Source organism: Cibotium barometz, chromosome 1 (genome assembly GCF_041138505.1).
Source record: "Cibotium barometz isolate CiBa-2024 chromosome 1, ASM4113850v1, whole genome shotgun sequence".
In the NCBI taxonomy this organism is placed as follows: Eukaryota; Viridiplantae; Streptophyta; class Polypodiopsida; order Cyatheales; family Cibotiaceae; genus Cibotium; species Cibotium barometz.
The window spans coordinates 22,756,389-22,771,473 of record NC_141046.1 but is presented as its reverse complement, the minus strand read 5'-3'; the positions used below and the strand labels follow the sequence as shown (position 1 = coordinate 22,771,473).

The 15,085-nt window shown below is 42.5% G+C and overlaps 1 protein-coding gene across 2 annotated transcripts in view; it reads right to left on the bottom strand.

The window, feature by feature from the left end:
- The window catches only part of LOC147641748 (guanylyl cyclase 1), a 57,033-nt gene that overhangs the window by 7,080 nt on the left and 34,868 nt on the right, over window positions 1-15,085 (bottom strand). For both annotated transcript variants that reach the window (XM_086799096.1, XM_086799104.1), the window contains exons 3-4: window positions 10,901-11,012; window positions 9,816-9,890 (exon numbers count right to left, since the gene is read on the bottom strand). In XM_086799096.1, coding sequence (XP_086655222.1) covers window positions 9,816-9,890; window positions 10,901-11,012 — 187 coding nt within the window. The remainder of the gene's footprint in view (window positions 1-9,815; window positions 9,891-10,900; window positions 11,013-15,085) is intronic.

Genomic DNA, 15,085 nt, shown 5'->3' with positions numbered 1-15,085 from the left:
GAGCTCATCTTTTTAGATGAGAACAACCTTGCCTTTTGGTAAGGGAGCTTTCACAATTGCGGACAATTGTTTAGAAAGCGGGGGGGATGTCACAAATCTTGGCATGCTCCCGTGTAAATGGGCTCTTGGGATCCTAGGGTGCCCAAACAATACAAGCTCTGAGAACGGGAGATTTCCATTGTGCATGCATGTGCATAAATCATGGATGCATGTGAATGCATTAGTGGATTTTTGCTAAAGTATGATTTGTTTTCGTGTCCTACCTGCATGGATGTGTGAAGGGACAAGCCGTGCCAGGGAGCTTTCATAGTTGCAGACAACTATTTAGGAGACGGGGGAGATGTCACAAATCTTGCCATTCTCATGTGTGAATGGGACTTTGGGGATCTTGGGGTGCCCAAACAGTACAAGCTCTGAGAATGGATGATTTCGTTCCTACACAGTGCATGCATGTGCATAAATCGTGGATGCATGTAATGCATTAGTGGATTTTTGATAAAGTATGATCTGTTTTTGTGTCCTGCCTACATGGATGTGTGAAGGGACAAGCCGTGCCGGGGACGCCTGGCATTGCATGGTGTCTATCCCCAGTGGAGTGCTCTTGTCTGTTGACGAGTTTTTGATGTTTTACAGAGCTTGAAACCTATGTAAAGAGGCAAAGTTTTAATGAATACAAAGGGCGGACAAGTTATAACTCAATGTGTTCACATTCATTAAAGTGGAGGCCGGTCATTTCATTAGTAAAAGGCAAGGACCATGTGGACTTTCTCATAGGTCCTACTCAAGGGTGTGATGTGATGCTTGACCAAGGTCACCGCGAAATGTTTCACTATCGAAACGAGACGATGCTGAAACAATTTATTTTGACACCAGGTAGGTAGACAATGAAACGTTGGACCGAAACGATCATATACATAAAATGTGAAGGTACTGGCCAATAGTTATAAGATGATATTAGCATATTTATCATTAGTAAACAAAGAAGACATATAAAAGAGAAGAGAAAAGAACAAATAGGATGAAAGAAGGAAGAAGAAAGAATTATAAAAGCTAAAAAAACACACAAAATCACAACCTTTTTCCCCACATGAAACGGTATAGTTTCAATGTGCACATGAAACGTTTCAACACTGAAATGTGAAATGAGTTTCAAAGCCACTGAAACGAGTTTCATGGTGACCATGTGCTTGACATGCCTTGGATGCGCAAGACACTCATAAAGGAAAGAATATTGTATTAGAAGTAGGAGTTCCAGGAAACTCCATTCCTCTTGTGGGTCATGTACGAATTAAAAAGGCAATGAAAAGTTTCATTTGCAATTATTTAGTCTTTGCACAATAAAGTAAATCTGAAGATAATGTAAATATTGAGCATATGAACTTTTTGCAGCAATTCAATGATTGTTTTAGTGAGTCTATTCTACGAGAACTCCCACCTGAGAGACCTAAAGATCATAAGAAAGATCTCATTCCGGGAAGCTCAACTCCGAATCAAGTCCCTTACTGTGTGAGTGCTTCACAACGGGAGGAGATCATGAATCAAGTCAATGAGTTACTAGAGAAGGGCATGGTCCAACCTAGTCACTCTCCTTATTGCTCGCCAGTTTTGCTAGTGCAAAAGAAGGATGGTTCTTTCCGTATGTGTGGATTATCGAGCCTTGAATAAGGTTACCATAAAGAATAGATACCCTATTCAAAGAATCCATGATATCTTAGACACACTAAGTGGAGCTTCAGTTTTCAACTCGATTGATTTGAGGAGTCGGTATCATCAAGTTCGAATTGCACCAGAGGATATCTCCAAGACAGCATTACGTACCACTTTTGGCCTCTATGAATTCTTGGTCATGCCCTTTGGTATGACCAATGCACCGGCTACCTTTAATCGAATAATGGATCGAATTTTTCACCAACATTGAAGATTTTGTGGAGCTTTCTTTGATGACATTATTGTCTTTTCACAAAATGAAGAGGAACATAAGAAAAATTTAACTGTAGTATTTCAAGAGTTAAGAGCACATAAATTGTACATAAATCCAAAGAAGCGAGTTTTTTTTTTGCAAGAAATCAAGTACTTGGGGCATATCATCCGAGCAGATGTACGGATGATGGATCCGGCCAAAGCCAAGGCCATTGTGGAGTGGCCAACTCCGAAAGATGTCCATGAAGTGAGAAGCTTCCTTGGACTTTGCTCATACTATCAACAATATGTATGAGGGAAGGTTTCTTAATGATGAAGGATCAGCTTTGCATACTGAAGGAATTAAGGCGAAGGGTCATGGAGGAATGCCATGCACCTCCTTTTGCTAGACATAGGGGTATTCTTCCTACCACATAGATGTTAGAAAGATATTTCTACCAGCCTTCTATAAGGAAGGACATTGAGGTATTTGTTCGTGAATGCATCACATGCCAAAAGGTGAAGTTTGATCAAGGCAGGTCACTACACTCTTTGCCTATTCCAAAAAAACCATGGGAAAGTATTGCCATGGACTTCATCACAAGATTGCCAAAGACTCCAAAGGGGAATGATGCCATATGGACAATTGTGGATAGATTTAGTAAAATGGCTCACTTTGTTCCAGTGAAGAAGACAGTGGGGGTTGAACACATGGCTACTACATATTTGGCCCAAATTTTCAAACATCGTGGACTTCCAAAGACCATAGTGGGAGATAGAGATCCAAGGCCTACTAGCTTATTCTGGAGAGCCCTCTTTGAGAATGTAGGCACTAAGCTTGATTTTTCTTCTTTGTATCACCCCCAATCAGATGGGCAAAGTGAGAATGTCAACTTACAGATTTTGGATCTTTTGAAATGCTTCTGTACTGAAAAGAACGCAACTTGGGAGAAGTATTTGTCGCATATAACAACACTATACATTCTTCTACAGGAAAAGCGCCATTCGAAGTAGTCTATGGACGGCCACATTTCCTACCCATAATGCAAACCAAAGAGAAGATCCTTACAGCTAATAAGTTTGTTGAAGACATGAACCAGATGCTCACTCAAGTGCACCATGCCATAGAGAGATTTCAAGCAAAACAGAAGAAAGCTACCAACAAACATACAAGAGACACTAATTATAAAGAAGGTCCCACTAATTATAAAGAAGGTCCGTAGCTGCTTTGAGAAAGCACGCTTGAAGAAGAAGAAAGGAAAAGAGAGTCGATTTATTAAACTCTCAAACACGTACTGTGAACCATTCAAAATCAAACAAATGATTAATGATGTAGCTATTCGTCTTGAATTGCCCTCTCATTGGCAAATTCATAACGCTTTTCATGTAAGTTTATTAAAGCCATATCATGGAGAGGTGACTACTTCTCCAATCATGAAAGATCCACTTGAAGTACATGAGCAGACTATAGAGGTATTCCAACCTGAACAAATTGTCTATCATAAGGAAAGGAACGGACCCAAAGGAAAGCTTATCAGGAAATTCCTGGTAAAGTTCAAGAACTATCCACCCTTGGATGCTCAGTGGATGGATCCAGAAGACCTTGAGGATTATCCAGAGGTATTGAACCCTTATATGGATGCCTTTCAATTGAGGACAACTGCCCACCTGTGTCTGTGAGAAACCCTAACCATGTACATGGATCTTATATCAAGAATCTTAAAGATAAATATAACTTGGACATGTTCTATGACCTAGCATGACACGCTTCAAGATTAGACATGAGTTCTTATTCCAGAGGAACCCATGAATGGACATGCTTCCATCCCTAAGCGAGGAAGAAGTATGATTGGACATGCTTCCATCCCTGAGTGGGGAAGTATGATTGACCATGGATATACTTCCACCCCTAAGTGGAGAAGTGTGATTCATGCTTTATAAAGCATGATGGACTATGGACTCTTACCTTTATGGGGGAGAGTATAGATGGATCCAATCTGTACTGAATGGATGGTGTCACCATTTGGCCACCCAATTGGTCCACCCATGCTTTCTTATCATGTATGTACATTGGACTGGTGTCCATGGCAGTTGTATATACTGGGGATTGATGCCACTCATGTGATACTATGGGCTTGGCTTTCCATTGGTACTTGTGCCTCTGTGTACATGCCCGAAAATGCCTGGTGGATTGGTGTTCCATTGGATCTACTACTTCGTATACTTGCCTGGAGCACGTCTATTTTGGTATAGTCTCATGAACGGGGATTGTCCATACCAATGCTGCATTGCATAGCATCTTTATGTGCTTGCTTGCAATTGAAATTGCATGTTGCTGTCATGCTTGCTTGACCAATGTGTAGTTCCGGGTAAGGGGACGCCCGCCCGCGAACCGTGCGTGTGAAACTGTCTGCTGACATGGTTATGTGGCATGTGACAGGTGGTAAGTATTGGTCATAAACCTAGCCTTAGGAGTTAGCACTAATTTATAGGTGACTGTGTACACAATTCATTAAGTTTTGGGCGACAAATTATGACCAGATCGGTGTTCACACACACTCATGTCCCGAGGTGGACAATGTGTCCACCGCCCAGACCTTATTCCCTTTGTACAAAGGGAGTAACCAGCCATGTGTCCACCCTAGCTTGCTCCACAAAGCACCTGCTTGCCACCTACACTGGACAACTCACCACCTCACTCCTCCTTTCTCTAGAGATTGGCGCCTCCTTCATGAGGGCTGTTGGGCTGCATTTTCTCCTTCCCAACTCCATTTCCAAGCTTGCTAAGGTGATTTTCAAGCTTCCAAGAGTGTTTCCAGATGCTAATCACTCTCCTACACAATCCCAATGACTGAAATTCAGTAAAACAGCTCTCTTTATTGCTGTAATTTCTGGTCTTTTTGCTGAAAACCCCAATTTCAGCCCTCCTTTCTTAAGTTGAACCATAGGGGAAGCTTTCCCATGGTTCCCTTCATCCTCTTGAAGACTTTTGTCGCAAAGAAATGCGACAAATCGAAGATCTCATCACTCCAAGAACTTCCATCGCGAAGATTTCCGTTGTCATCGACTCTACTTGCAATTGGTAAGCTTTTATGCTTAAATATGGAAGCAAGTAGTAGGAGGGAGGAACCGGATTACAAGACCACATACCGTCTCCTCCCAATCCGTTGGATCATGCCAAGTCCACTCTCCTGGATCCCACTGAAGGCGCATGAGAGATCAACACTCCCATATCCATAGCCGCCATAATCTCTCCCTCGCCACCTTGGCCAATGCTGGATCTATATGCCATTCCCATGCCCGAAAACCAATCACCCTCACCCTCTGCAAGGTACAACCACTAAAATCCTCCAAGGGAAGCTCACTTCTCTCTAGTCTGTCATGGGATCCAATAGAGAAAGTGAGCGGACCACTGTCCTCATCTGCTCCATGGACCGCCACTAGGATATCGGTCTAGGAAACACACCTAGCCACAGTGGGGGAGTCAGTAGTTTTAGAAACCATCTCTTTCTATTTTCAAGAGGGAGATGCGCTTTTAGACTCTCTCTTTCTATTTTTGAAAAGAGGGAAAGAACTTCACTATAAAAAGAGGCGAGCTATCCTCATTATATACATGTGCAAAGAAGCGAGCACTTCATAATCATTTCATGAGAGAGAGAAACAACACTTAGAGCTTGAGAGTAAAAAGACAAGGAGGCTAAAGCTACTCTATCAAGTGTGGAGATTCTTTTGCAAAAGAGAAGACCATCACTTCGTGGCAAAGGTGCTGTCCAAGTGTGTGTGAGAAAGTGTTTCAAAGCCCTTGAAGAAAAGCAAGCTGAATTCTTCTTCGAAGAACTACACTTGTGTGTGCATCCAAAACACAAGAGAAGACAACCGGTTGTGTGACCCATTGGAAGGCCATTGGGGTGGCACCCGAACAGGTGAGTTTCTCCAACTCTTGTGCATGGTAAGTGAGAGAGAGAAACAACACTTAGAGCTTGAGAGCAAGAAGACAAGGAGGCTAAAGCTACTCTATCAAGTGTGGAGATTCTTTTGCAAAAGAGAAGACCATCACTTCGTGGCAAAGGTACTGCCCAAGCGTATGTGAGAAAGTGTTTCAAAGCCCTTTAAGAAAAGCTAGCTGAATTCTTCTTCGAAGGACCACAATCGTGTGTGCATCCAAAATACAAGAGAAGACAACCGGTTGTGTGACCCATTGGGAAGGCCATTGGGGTGCACCCGGACGGCTGAGTTTCTCCAACTCTTGTGCGTGGTAAGTCATCACGTACAAATTAGGAGATTCCAAATCATTTGTTTTCAATCTTGTTTGATGGTGATACCATGCTGAATTTAATCAGCCAATACATTTTGTAAAAATCCTAGAGGAATAATCTATATTCCTGTGAAGAAGCCCAACCGTTCCGGGTCTATGCTGTGTCAGTTTCCTCTCTTCCATTCTTCTCTCTCTCTCAAGTGATTGCTGAAAAATCTGAGTGGTTTGCGTCAAAATTCAGCATGATTAAAGTTGGCTGAGTGTGATTGGCAATGAATAGTTTGTTATGCAACTGCGGCGAGTTTCATGTGCACAGCTAACACTGGCCGGAATGGGCCGACCCCCCTTCCCCCCCTTTGGAGTATTTTATTACCCAAGGAGAAAATATAACATGTACAAGCTTTGAAGGCCTTACTCTCCCCATGGGAGATGCCAGATTATCCATATACAACCATCATTGGACCATACACACGGGCTATCATCAAAAGAAGCCCCTAAATACCATGAATGTGTGCAAACCACCTTTTCCCGTACGGAATTGATCTTCCCCATCACCAGGGGTCTTCAAGATGCCATATGTGAGAAAAACTCAGCTGAGCAAATAATGTACCATGTACATCACCATGAACAAGTCGGGCATAACCATGGGCAACCAAAACAAGTCACGGCAGCACCAATAGAGCTGGTACAGAATCTGAAATAGTAGGTACAGCCCTCCACTCAGCCAGTACAGCATGTACATTGGCTGGTACAACAGATACAGAATCTGAAAACAGCAAGTACAGCCCTCCACTCAGCCGGTACAATAGGTACAATGGTTGGTACAACAAGTACAAGGGTTGGTACAACCAATACAATGGCTGGTACACCAGGTACAAGGGTTGGTACAACAGGTACAAGGGCTGGCACAGCAAGTACAAGAACTGATACAATAACTACATTGGCTAGAAACCATAATAAAATGATCAAATACCCTTGCCTTCAGTGTTTCTTCGCAATGGAAGCCTCCAAAACATTCCCCGACAACCGATATACTTCATGGGGAGCCTTCAAGAGAGAGAAAAAGAGAGTAGCCATCATTAGCGCAGCTTGTAACGGTGGTAGAGACTAGTGCGCAGCAAGAGAGCCTCCCCAAATGAAGAGAGAGGGTCCAATTTATAGATTTGGGCCTCCCAAGCGCTAAAATGGCAAGAGAAAGCAACAATGACAAGTGGAGAGCCACACAATAGCTGAAGTGACAAGTGTGAGAACACTTGTCTCACTTTGATCCACTATCTAACAAGTGTCAGGCCACTTGTCTCACTTTGGTCCACTTTCTTGCCACATGTCCCAATCTAAGAGATGGGTCCTTCCACAAACTTTATCTCTAAAAATATCCCAACTGGTAGCCCATTTGTCATAGATACTTAGGCAACTCTTGGTATTTGACCAATTCCAAACATAATGACACGAACAAAATTTCCATCGGAGTCGGGCCAAAAATAGCAACTCTCCTAAATTTCAGGAGTACGATCCTTTGTATTCGAGGATAATCCCCCATTCCCAAAGGTTGTACTTTCCAAATATTTAGACGTCCTGGAGTCTAGCAGACCTCTGTCATACTAGGAAATGTCCAGACTAGTGACAATCTCATATGCAGACGCCTCATCATAATTCCTCCTCAGAAGTGGGAACAGTTCTTGAGACAACGGTTCCCACGATGAACCATTATGAGCCGTTATTTTCAGAGGTGGCAACAACCAACCGCACCTTTCTCACTGAGAAGTGACTCCACAAGTGTCCTTGACTGGAGCCGAGGAGTGGGACCCACTCCAAGAACCTCATCTCCAAACACCTCGTCATGATTCCTCCTCTAATGTGGGAAAAGTTCCTGAGACACTAATTCTCGCAACGAACCGTTATGAGCCGTTACTTTCGAAGGTGGCGGCAGCCAGCCTCACCTTTCTCACTGAGAAGGGCACATACAAGCACCTTCACCGCCCCGAGATCTCACTTGAGAAGGCATGAGCGGAGGCCCTTGTACAGTGGAGCCACCTAACCACCACCATTCGAGGTTACTTGGAGTGGCTTTGCCCATAGAAGATCCTTCCCGACAAGACCCACACAATTTGGTCCCAACTTTTGGGCCATGGGAAACCAAGGAGAAGTATGCATCTTCGTAAGCCAAACTCTTGCCCCCTTGGTAGAAGAGTCAGGCACAATCATCCCCGACTGTGCCCAATGGCTTATCCTACACATTGACTCGGGCTTCTCAACATCTACACCCGTAATGGGGCCACTAAGCGCATGACCTTTTGGCTTCACGTGTAGCAACAACTCCCCATGGCAGACTCTTTGAAAAGTCTCCACAGACCATGCCCAAGGATTATCTGACCTAGAACCGAAACCCTAACAAGATTTCATAGATCCCACGTCATATGCATCACATGACTACGATGGATTGTGGCTAGCCACTCACCACCCAACCGTAGGTTCAAAGCCTCAAACTGCCACCAAACCTGAGGTCTAATTGACGCGAACCTGCTTGGTACCGATAGCCCCAACATAGCACAAGGCATGCTTTTCTTCTCAATATGCCCAAATATCAGGCAAGCATGAAAACAGCATGCAAATTCAATTGCAAGCAAGTACATAAAGATGTTATGCAATACAGCGTTGATATGGATAATTCCCGTTCATGAGACTATACCAAAATAGACGTGCTCCAAGCAAGTACACAAGGTACCAGACCCAATGGAACACCAATCCTCCAAGCATTTTCGGGCATGTACACACAGGCACAAGTCCCAACGGAAAGCCAAGTCCGAGGTATCACACAAGCGGCATCAATCCCCGGCATATGCGACCGACCGCCATGGACGCCAATCCAATGTGCATACATAATGAGAAAGCAAGGGTGGACCAATTAGGTGACCAAATGGTGATAGCCACATCAAAGTGCCATGCAAAACAACTTCATTTACACTCTTAGAGCTTTACAAGCAAACTTGTCCCCCTAAGATCAAGGCCATCGCTTGGAAACGTACTAAAAACGATAGCAATCAAGGCCTCCTTCATAAAGAACAGCCACGACCTACCAAAATTTTCTTCTAAGGTTATTATAAGATAAGACTTGATCACGTAGTCTCTCAACAAGGTTCACGAAACGTTTTTCTCTACCTTGAGCTTTATTAATACTATCTTGAGCTAGCTTAACCATTTAGTTCATATCTTCAAGAAAGTCTTTGCCTAACTATACCTTTTCCTTCTCTAACCCAACTACTACTAAAGCCATACATCATCATGAGAAGACTGAAACCCGTTGTTCAGTGTTTTGCACTGTTATAGGCAAATTGTAAAACTGATATATACTCTTCCTAATTACTTTGCCCCTTAATTAACATATGCACAAAGAATATCCTCAGAGATCTGGTTCACCCTCTCAGTCTGACCATTTGTTTGTCGATGTTCAATCGTGCACGGTGCTCCTATGCAACTTCGTATCCAACCTTTGAAAGACAACCCTCCAAAAGTAACTCAAACTTACTATCCCTTCACATCATGACTTAGCACCAAGTAGAAAACCTTCACCATGCTAGGAGTGGTTAAACTTACAGCTGGTTGGTTTACTTAAAAAACAGAGACTATTTACTATGTGGATGGATTTCCAACAATGCCATACCTGCACTTGGATGCCAACTTGTGGAGCTTTTTCAAACAATTTGTTAACGCGTTCACCATCTTCTTCCATGTTTTCCTAAGAAATTCCCAAAAAGGAGATCTATTATCACCAAAAAAGCATCAAAACACACTACTCAATAAAAATTTTTCATGCAAGCTTTATCATACCAAATAGCCAAACTGACCACTGGCATACTCAAACCACGGTATAATACTAGCAATATATGCTATGATAACTAAGGCACACAAAAATAGTAGCAATCTATGTTATGACAACTATACTTACTAGCAATCCCTGCTATGAGAATTAAACAAAAATATTAAAATCAGGTAGAAATCTTTCCTCTCCCCAAGGAAACAATAGACTTGCTTAATCCCTGCGTCTTTCTAGAACTGTACCAAATCCAACTGGATTATGGCAATAAAGTGAACATGGAAGTGGAGATTAAAGCATCAAGGCGTTTGGCCTTCAAATATCCTAATTTGTGATGCTACCATTGAGCTCCCAGCCTCCCACGATGTGTCCACCAGAGCCCTTGATTCCATGAAGAGTAAGAGGCCACTACAATATTAAGCAGTGAATCTATTGGTTCATAAAAGATTTGTCGCTTCTTTGAGCATAGTGTTGTTATCATTGGTGTAAAAGTTTATTCAAGTTTAGTCCACTATGAAATGTTGTCCTTGTGTGTGTAGATTAGGCTTAGGGTTTAACAATAAAGATCTTGCCCTTGCATATTGTATATAGTTTCATAGATTAGCATCTTTCATTAAGGTCACAGGGGTGAAATAGCTTTCAAGCTGGCATCTCCATATTTCTACTTTGATATTACTCCATAGGTAGATCAAAAAATAAAATAAAAGTATTTCCCAAATTTGGCAAGGAAGAGAGTGCAGCTTTATTAATTCTACTTGCACACCTTCAGAACACAAACTCAACTGTGTGCTATTACACCTTATCTATCTTTCAAAGAAGACCAATTCAGTGCTATAACTAATCCATTTTCTGTTTATTAAAGATGCATCATCATGCACAATTCAATGTATCATGAATTCACTAAAAAGCTCCCAGTTTCATGCTCTTTGCACCTTATAAAATGTTTCCACTGCAAAGCTTGGATTTGCTCCAATGGTCACCGTTAGAAACGCCACATCCACATCAAAAAGTCGCAATAGATGTGCCAAATCAACCGTCCAGATGCTGCAGGTATTCAAGCACTAGATACAGGTTTAGAATACAACACTTAATCAACTAATCAGGTGGATCCATGAGACATGTAGCACAATGTATGATGGAAACATGGACAGCTACCAACTGCAGGCTGTATTTAATGAACCATCCTTTAGCTTATCAGCACAGAAAGTTGAAGGGAATATTTTGTAATCGGCACAGTCCATGCATATCCCATAAATTTCAGAAAAAGGAATGCTATTTGCTTCAAAGAAAATAGAATGTATATGTGAAGGTTTTCTTTTTACCAAAAATAAATTTAAAATACCTCTCTCTCTCTCTCTCTCTCTCTCTCTCTCTCTCTCTCTCATAGTTGTTTAGTTGTTTTTAGCTTTCCTTACACAGACATTGTATCAGATCCACCAATTGTTGTAACCTTTTTGGTCTCATAGGTCATTTTGGCCTTTTGAAGACGTTAATATATCATTTCATTTCTCTCTCAACACATGAGCCACTCTCACACAAACAGCAGTACTACATGGATACTTTCATGAGGCTTATAGAGGATGGTTTCATACTGAGCAAGGTGGGAAGGTACATAAGGTATGGTACGAATCAAGTATGTAAGGTACGCATTCAAGTATGGGTTGAGATTTTGAGGTATGTTGAAAATACGTAAGGTACATAAAAACATAAAAAAAATATACTATATAGTGTATATATACACAAAAAAATGAATGAAAAACTGCAAACTTTAAATTTGAAAAACAATTCATTTCTAAACAACAACACAATTACCAAAATGAGAGCTACCAGTAAACAAAAGAATAAATAGGTTTCACGAAATGGAATCACTCAAACATTCAGTACCCATGACTCAAATGCCACGGGTTACATACTGTAAGCAATCAATCAAAATTTAAAAGTTAAAACACAATTTACTATCTAGAGAAGCCAAAAAAATAGTAGTTTTAGTCACTAGTGTCACTATCACTGCACATTGCAGAGCGCTCAATGATCAATCCACTTCATCCTTGGACCATTTTTATCTTGGTTTTGGTCCTTTTTAGGTGGCTGTCCATCATTTTGCAGGTTTTGGACAGCCCTCTCTTTGCCTTGAAATGAGGGTTTAGCCTTATTGGATCGCCTCAATTTGAGTTCCAATTGCTCGGTGGCGGTGGCGGTGGCGGCGGCGATTAGTTGGTGTAAGGTATGATCAGGATACATTACTAGTCCCGCTTTGTACACGGGTTGCAATCCTGATTGAAACCTTCTCTTCCTTTCTGCCTCGGTGACATGCATAAATGGAGACACCTCTAAAAGCACTTTCCAAAACTTGTGTACATATGCATTTACCAATTCCCCCTCATTTTGCTTTCACCCAATCCCACTTCATTGTTATCTCATTTAATGCATTGGGAAGCAAGAATTGAGCATAGAACCTCTCCTTGAACTCTTCTCATGATCTAACAAGATTCAGTGAGAGCTTCTCCGTGAGTCACCAATTGGCAAGAGTGCCTCTCATAAACATGCTTACATGCCGGATCATGGATTTCTGAGTGAAATCCTTATCACTAAAAGCAATATCAAACTGGGCAATAAAAGCAAGTGCCTTTGATGCATCATATTCCCCATGGTATGTGTCAAACTTCACAGATTTGTCTCCAGCTTTGAAGTCACTAGACTTTGATGCATGTGCTTGCATCTCAACATGCTTTCCCCCATGTTTGTCCATTGGGACAGCCCCTGTGAGACTAGCATCATTTTAGTATCAAAAGGTGATGCATAAGGCATAAATACATGTGCCTTGTAAGCATGAGGCATGGCTGGCCCCTCAACATGCATTGATACATTTTCAGCCATAGCTTCTCCCTCACGAGCACACTCAAAGGCATGAGTGGCATGAGAGATACGAATACCTGCACCAACAGAAAATTGCAGCCCATGATGCATGTGTTGTGCATGCACATTTTCAGCCGGCAATGGCATTTGACATACATTTTCACCACTGCCATAAACATGGTATCCTTCACGGGCTACATGAGGTATTCCTGCATGGCGTGAAGTCATTGATTGTTCCTCTCCCATAGTAAGGAGATTCATCCTCTTAGACATAAGTTCTTGTTCGGGCACCTGTGGGGATTCCAAGACGTGTGGGATGGTTGCCTTTTCTGCATAGGCATCCTCGGTGCGAGCCAAGTATGCACGTGCTGCATCCCTCGGTTGCATGTGCAACTCTTGAGCAATCATTGCCATTACATGATCCATATAAGATTCAGCTTTCTTGGCCTTCAAACGGTCATGTACCAATGGATCCTCGCGGCGGTAGAGGTTCAATTCTTCTTGTTGTGCATGGAGAAGAGCCTGCATACGAGTAAGTTCAGCCCTCAAGACTATGGACTCTTCTTCCTGCATCTTCTCTTTGCCACAGGACGACTGTCCCACATATTCATGTTCCCTATTGTGCACCATATGAGTTTGCTCATCCTGTAAAGCATTGGAAGCATGCATTTCATTGTCCCTGCCTCTTGTGTTAGCATCTCAAACATTCATTGTATGGCTGTCCATAATGTTCTAAGTGTAGAGATAGCTAGTATTCACGGTGATCGTCTCTCACGATAGAAGTGAAAGAGAACCGTATGCTTTGATACCAATGTAACTTGGTTGAACACAATGCTAATCAATACACTTAAATACACTAAGATTTGATGGACACTTGCTCAAATACACCACAGACCCCCTCTGCAAAGGGAAAAGCCCACTGGAGAGGAAAACGCAGCACGCAAAAGGCTGTTGTCCTGAAAAAACAGGCCGCCTATGTCCAATCTCCACGTGGAAAAGAAAACGCTGATCAAAGAGTACCTGATGGTTGTGTCGGTGAAGCCAAACTGTAGGCGAAAAGACCAGCAGGTGCTGTCCAGAAAACGCAGAAGCTAAGGGCTGCAAATCTAAGAGAAAACACAGAGGAGAGGGTGCTGAAAACAGTGCTGAATCTGGGAAGGGAAAGAGGTTGCTAAACCAGGAGCGATGATTCCATGAAAGAGTGCACAGAGCGGAAGCAGAGTGGCACTAGAATGTAGAGTGCAAGAGAGAGAGAGAGAGATGGAGAAAACTATGATGAATATACTAAAGCAAAATAATCCCAAGCAAGAGACACTACAAGTCTCATAAGTGAGGGAGCAAAATATGTACAAGACTGAATGAACAATGAGAGGCCAACACCCACTATTTATAGTAGGGGTAAGCTGGCCGACTGGAGCTGCAAAACAGGCCGACTGGAGCTACTGGACAGGCCGACTGGAAAATGCCAAAAAAGCTGGGAAAAATCCCAGAAAAATACTAGAAAAAGGGGTGGTCAGCCCACAAGCAAGGGCCATGCAAAAGGGACCAAATGGGCACCATAAAAGAGCAGAATCTGGGGATGAATGTGCTAACACTTCCGTCCCGCAATTGCGTCCGTCACCGTCTACAGCTCGTGCCGTCGCCTCTTGCTACTCGTCAGCAGCCGAAGCTACTGCGTCCTCTGTTTGTATACTTCGCCTGCATCAGCCTGCAAGATCTCTGAACATCTAAACATCTCTGCAAAAGTAGATCTGGACACAGATCATTCAAGTACTTGTTTTTGGGTTCGTTTCATGGGGCTTTTGTGAATTGCTTGCTTCATTGCAAAAATCAGGTGCACGTAGCAGTGCAAGGCAACATTTTGGTGCAAGGTTCAGAGAAATTTGGGGCTTTCCTGAAATCAATGCTTGATCGCACAATTAAAGCTCATTGGTGGGTTGCATATCTCAAGAAAGAACTTGAGAACTTGAACATGAATGATGGTGATAGTATGGCTAATCATCTTAGAAGATCCAGGATCTTCGAGAGCAGTTCCTCAATATTGATGAGGTCATTTTTGAAAAAGAGCTGGTTTCCAAGACACTATCATCACTACTAGAAACTTACTTGAACTTCCACACATCGCTCACTCTATCTATGCAGGGAAACTCGGAACCAATCCTGTTTGAAGAGTTGGTTGGCAGTGATGGGGCTTTTGTTGCCCAAGACAAGGGCAAGGAAAAAGCCAAAGCAATTTTCAGCCAAAGGTTGATTCGGATAGC